This window comes from Arachis ipaensis, chromosome B7, assembly GCF_059453495.1.
Source record: "Arachis ipaensis isolate K30076 ecotype BB chromosome B7, ASM5945349v1, whole genome shotgun sequence".
Taxonomy (NCBI): Eukaryota; Viridiplantae; Streptophyta; class Magnoliopsida; order Fabales; family Fabaceae; genus Arachis; species Arachis ipaensis.
The window spans coordinates 136,236,978-136,243,476 of NC_142442.1; the positions used below are offsets into that span (position 1 = coordinate 136,236,978).

The 6,499-nt window shown below is 26.8% G+C and overlaps 1 protein-coding gene across 1 annotated transcript; it reads right to left on the reverse strand.

Annotated features, from left to right (window-relative positions):
* Positions 1–664: 664 nt before the first annotated feature.
* On the reverse strand, positions 665–6,018 carry LOC107607828 (inositol oxygenase 4-like). Its single transcript, XM_088495076.1, has 13 exons — positions 5,859–6,018; positions 5,723–5,751; positions 5,581–5,641; positions 3,605–3,719; positions 2,745–2,826; positions 2,435–2,639; positions 2,217–2,276; positions 1,800–1,852; positions 1,394–1,516; positions 1,229–1,298; positions 984–1,062; positions 799–880; positions 665–691 (listed from the first exon to the last, which is right to left on the reverse strand). Exons 1-13 carry the CDS (start codon positions 6,016–6,018, stop codon positions 665–667), a joined length of 1,146 nt encoding a protein of 381 aa, XP_088351202.1.
* Positions 6,019–6,499: the final 481 nt, after the last annotated feature.

The window sequence follows — 6,499 nt, forward strand, 5'->3', positions numbered from 1 at the left end:
GGAGTGTTGCGCTTTCGAGTTACGGTTTTTGTTTACCCCTTTTTCTACAAAGGCTCCTAGTTATAATCCTTATTCACACTACTATATGTACTAAATTTTTATTTTAGAGGTCGTAATACCTTGCCATCTCTGAATTATGACTTAAGCATAAGACTCTGTATGGTAGGATATTACAGTATAATTACCGCTAAAATCTTTTAGTGACAAAACATAAGACGGCTAATCTCTAATTGCTAGTAATTATATTAATGACTATTTTAATTATCACTAAAAACAAAATAAATAGTTGCTAAAAATAATTTTTTTTAGTAGTTACTGTATTAATTGATTGATTATATTAGTTGATTGTTATTTTGATATGTATGAATAAGAATTCATATATATATATATATATATATATATATATATATATATATATATATATATATATATATATATATACAAGTTCATCCATCATTCATTCATTTTAATAGTTTACATCATATTATTGAGTATATAAAGCAATCTGTTTGTGATTTACAACACATATATGTAATTATAGAAATTAATACATTACAACACATATATGCAATCGGTCTCTATTTTTTAACTTGCTCTCAAGGAAAATTAATCAATTCCCTCCAGGCCCTTAAGGTAGATCCATTAATTAGCTTATATTGATTCTTCACCACTTCAGTTTTGCTGGAAAATACTATAAAAGCATTCAAAAAGAAAAGTAAGAACGTCACATTAAGAAACAAGAAAAGGAATTCAAATAAAAAAAATGAGCAATAATCTATCTGAAATTTGTGCCCCCACCTTGTCAATAAGTGATTGATAGTATGGCTTCACTTTTTCAACGTCCACCAAAACTTTGCTTTTGCTATAGAGATCATATTTACTACATAATACATAAAATTACGGGTGATGTTATTGATTAGTAATAATACCAAATGCTGTGTGTAAATTATTTGATATATATATATATTAGAAAAAGGATTAACTTGAAAATGTGAAGCCACTTCAAGTTCTCAAAATCTTCTTCACTCATGAGATGAGTATATGCTCCCTCCTTATGGAAAGCTGCAAAAGAGTTTTAAGCTTAATACATTGTTATTAAAAGAAAATTCTAAAAAGTAATTATGATTTTTTTTTTTGGTTTACAAAATAAAACGAACTTTTGTTGCTCAACAAAAAATGCCTTCTTATAATATAAAAGAAAAAGCACATAGTAAATAAAAATACTTACGATAAAATGAGTGATATCTAATAATGAATAAGCCAGGTGAAGGTAAAGTGGTTCCATTTTCCTTTGCTACCTATAAATTCAAGTGAAGTATAAATTTATTATATATCTTGAACAAAATAATAAACAAATTATATATAAATTGTAACTATATATTTAATTACTCACCATATACATATAGTCATCATGTCCCCATGACATGAGTACATTATCTAATCCACATCCTTTACTATAGACTCCATCTTTAGTGTTATAAGCAGGATTTTTGCTATCTGGGTTTTCCTTGAAATACTGAAGCATAGAAAAAATTTATATTATTGGTTGATGATAATTTTAGAATAAAAATATATTATTTGTACACTAAAATTAATCATTATATATTATTTATATATATATATATATATATATATATATATATATATATATATAATTTAATTTATTTTTAATATATATTTTATATTTTAATATGTATTTTATACTGATTGTTGATTTTAATATAAATTTAACATGATTGTTTTAGAGACATGCAAAAAAAGGGGTAATTTTTAGAGTTTTGTTAGAAGAGGAAGGCTACCTTGTGGTGAACATTTTTTTCATCAAAGGCACAACCAACAGGAAAGGTATCTCCTGCAAATATATATTTAATCATTTGGTTAAAATTTTGAATTTAAAGTAACATGCCAAAACTAGCTAATTGGAAATTTAAAGATTGATAAAATAATTATACATGAAATATAGGGATGTGTCTTATTTAAAATATTGTAAATTGAATCAAAATAATTACAACACAAATATTTTTATAATTAATTATTTACACTCTCTCAACCTTAATGTAGCCGTAATGACCTAATAAAAATTTGGTTTTGTATTATGGTTTTAAAATGATAATTAATTTTAAATACTGTAATTAAATTTTATTTCTAAAATATAATAGTCAAAAGATTATTCCATTTCAAAAAAAAATATCATAAAGAATAAGAAAAGTTCTTACCAACAACAGCCCATTGAGGAAGCTCACCGAATTGAGGAAGGTGAAGAATCTTTCCGAGGTCTAAAATAAACAAATATTCATTTGTCAATTCATATTAACTATCTATCAATAATGAAAAAATTTTCTTAAAATAAAAGAACAAAAAATAACTAAAATTAAACTAATTAACCTTTATAATAGAAAATTAAAAAAAAATCTAAGATTTCAAATTTAATTACCATGGATGAGAGCAGTCAAATGTAACCAATCTTCGTTAGGATAATCTTTTCTAATGGCTTCTGCAGTTTGCAACAAATGTTGAATTTGAGGTTCATCCAAATCAGGATCACTATCATCCACTACTTCATTAAGCAGCTCACAACATTCCCATATGCTCATTTCTGCTTTGTCCAATTTCTTATAGTGCTCCCTCATTTTCTTTACCTATATTATTAGAAAATGAAATTTTCATGAATTAGCATTGAGCTTTCATGTTATTGTATATTAGTATATATAAACATGTTTGAGGAAAATAAAAATTTGGCTTACAAAATCATATGTCTGATTAATGTGTTGTAATCTATAGAATTCTTCCACACGTTTTTGTCTTTCACTTTCAATATCATAATCCCTGCCAAATAATCTCATTAGAAGACTAATTTCACTTTGATCGATATCTGAAGCCATTTTTACAAATTTGTATGTGTATTATTGTATGGTATATGTAAGCTTTTTATGAAGGATTATGAATTTGTAAATTATTTTACACAATATTTTAAATGATTATTTAAACAGTAATTATATATAAAAATTTGTTATATTTATTGATATATGATTTGGTATATATATGAAAAGTGTTTTACTTTGTGATCAAAATTAAATTCTTTCAAAAATATAAAAAAGAAATCTCAGTTTTATTGAGAGAACGTGGGTCACAAAGATACAAAATTTTTCTCACCCTTTATGTAGTAAAATTAGAGCAAACTAAGTTTAAGTTAAGTTTTTTATTTTTAAATTATATTGACATATGTAATTAGTTGCATATTTAACATTTAAAACAAAATTAAATTGTTGAAAATATTAGATAAAGAAATGTAGCAATTTATATGTCTTTTCTATTACTAAAGAAAGTTAGAGTTTAATTTTTATTATTAAAAAAATTAAGATAAAAAATCTTAAAAGAAAAAAATATCTATGCACAATCACATTTTAAGTTTAAATAAGACTTTTATATATGTCAAAATTTATATTAGAGATATAATTATTTATATGTCTTATTATATTAATTTAAATTTTTTAAGATGAGTGAATTTATGTCAAATATATGGCATTAGATGCTTAAAATCATAAATTTTAAATCAAAGAAATAAAAATCAAATAAAAGAGAATATTGAAAGGGAAACTGAAACCTGAAGGATTGGTCAAATGCATTGCTTTCTGGGGCCTTAAACGTTTTGTCCTTTGCCGACACAAGCTCACTGGTTTCTTCAGTGTGCACATTCTTCTTTTTCTCAGCTTGAGAACCTAGAAAAAAAACAAATTGAGATATATGGGATTTTCTACCCAAAAAGAAAAAATAATGCTCTAATACTTTTTTTTTTAAGAGAAGAAGAAAAACATAATCAAACCATGGGCAGAGTGCTCAGTCTGGATGGCCATTTTCTCTATTTCAAATAAGCAAGAAGCGAAGCACAGGACAAAGAAACTTAGAAACTTAGAAGAAGGGATATGAAACTCCAGTGAAAATTGGTGTGACAATAACCTAGGAGAAAACGAGTTTATATAGTACAACACCAAGTCCTTGTCGTTAAATTTAAAATCTTGGAGTCCTTAACTAAAATGACGTTTCGGAGGATTTATCATTATCTGTATAAACCAAAATCATACCATTCTTAGTAACTTTCCAATTAATTAAATTTATGCCACCAACTATATGCCAGCAGTATGCTTACCAAATTCACCCACTATTATATTTTAAATATTTAGTAACATTTATCTTTTAATATGTATTAAAATATTGGCAATGTAGCTATTAAAATATTAGCAATGTAACTAAAATTATATTTTAGATAACATTTAAAATAAAACTTTAGTAAATATACTTATTTTTTAAAAAAAATTTAAATAACTGTTACCTATTTTTATTCCTAAATACACCATGTATTCATACTCTCCCCAAAACCTTTTTACGATCAGGAACGGATCCAAAAATGTTATCATGTGGGCCCATAATATATATAATATTTAAAAAAATATACAAATAAATTATAATATAAGATGTATTATAAAAATATACCAATAAAAAATATATATTTAAAGTATAGAAAAATATGTGTACTTTTTACTAACGAAGTGATACACGTCGATTCTTCATATCATAAAATTCATCGATAATAGAATCTGTGTCAAATCTTTCAGCAATCTTCTTCTCAATGTAAATCAAAAGATAATTAGTAAGAAATTCATCTTCTATTTTGTTTCTGAGTCTATTCTTCACAATATTCATAGCTGAAAAAGATCTCTTAATTATAGCAGTTGAAACAGGGAGAGTTAATACCAAGCGAATCAAACGATCAGTCAAATGATATGTTAAAGACTTTCCTATCTTCGTTAATCGTCCTTGACTTAACTCCGAAATTGTGCACAAGTTAGTTAACTCAACATGATTAGGAACATCAAGTTCATAATGTTGAGGTTGCATTCTAATGTGAAATTTCTCTTGGTCACTGAAATCACAGATAAAACCGTTAACGTTCTACTAATTCACATACTACTTTGTTGATACTGAAGAACTTATAATTATCTCTAGGATCTAAAGTTGAACTTAAAGTAAGTAATTCCACCATATTATCATTGAATCTTCCATTAAGCTCTTGCAATTGTGTATCAATTACAGCCATAAATAAATTAACATGGTAATGATGCTCCACTGAAATTTGGTTAACAATTTTGCGAGTTCGGCCTCTTCTAGGAATATGCAATGCATTCATATCAGGAACTTCAATTTCATGTTTCTCACAAAATAATATAACTTCTTTTATGAAAGCCTCTCAACATGATTCTCTCATTCTTTGGATTAAAGTCTTGGTAGTAGAAAACTAGAGTTAAAACATTCAATATGTCTTGATTTTTTCATTGCAAAGCTTGATAAAGATCATGACTAACAACTTCCAAAATATTTCTCATCAAATGCAAAACAAAGACAAATTTAAAGGATGTGATAGCATCATAAGCAGCACTAACATTACCACGAGTGGAAAAATTGCCTTCTTCAGTGTTTTTTGAAGAACTTCACAAGTAGCATCAAACATGCATAGCAAGCTACGTACAGAATTCAAATGAGACTCCCATCTAGTATTTTCAACTCTTTGATTAAGTCCACTACCTGTCACAATTTGATCATTGGCAATTAAGTTTGCAACATTATTTGCTTGAGCAACCCTTAACTGATCATAACGTTTATGAGAAACAGTCACAACATTCATAATTAGTGTAAGTTTTAAAAAGAATTGATGAACATAACAAACTTCTTTGGCTGCAGAAACAAGTGCTAATTCTAATCGATGAGCAAGACAATGAATGTAATAAGAAAAAGGGCAATCTTTCAAAAATAGAGCTTAGAATCCATTTCATTCACCACGCATATTACTAGCTCCATCATACCTTGTCCCCAAAGAGTTTGAACATCAAGATTATGATGAAAAAGAACTGATGAAATTTCTGTTTTCAATGTCAAAGAACACGTATCAGAAACATGTATAAGATCAAAAAATCTTTCTTTAACACAATCATGCTTGTCTATAAATCTTAAAACCACAGACATTTGTTCTCGCTTTGACTAATCTCTTGCTTCATCAATAATTAAACAAAATTTAGAATTACCAATTTCTTCTCGAATTGTTCCACGCACTTTTCTAGCAAAGATATGCAATATATCTTTTTGAAAACTGGGAGATATATATTGAGCTTTTCCAGGAAAATTTTCAAGGATAACATTATTAACATTCTGATTACAGGAAGCTAAAAGTTTAATTAACTCAATAAAATTTTTCCTATTCAAAGATCCAGGACTTTCATTACCGCCTCTAAATGCACATGCTTGAAATGTAATCCATCAAATAGCATCAATAGATGTCTTCAATCTTAAGCGATTATTTGAAATAGTTTCATCACTATGCCTATCAAGAACTTTGTCTATATGCTTAGATTGAGCCATTAAATCATCACAAGATTTCACACATAAATTATAGGGAGAATTATTAGGACTAGAACCCTCGTGACATACAAATGCATAATTCACTCCA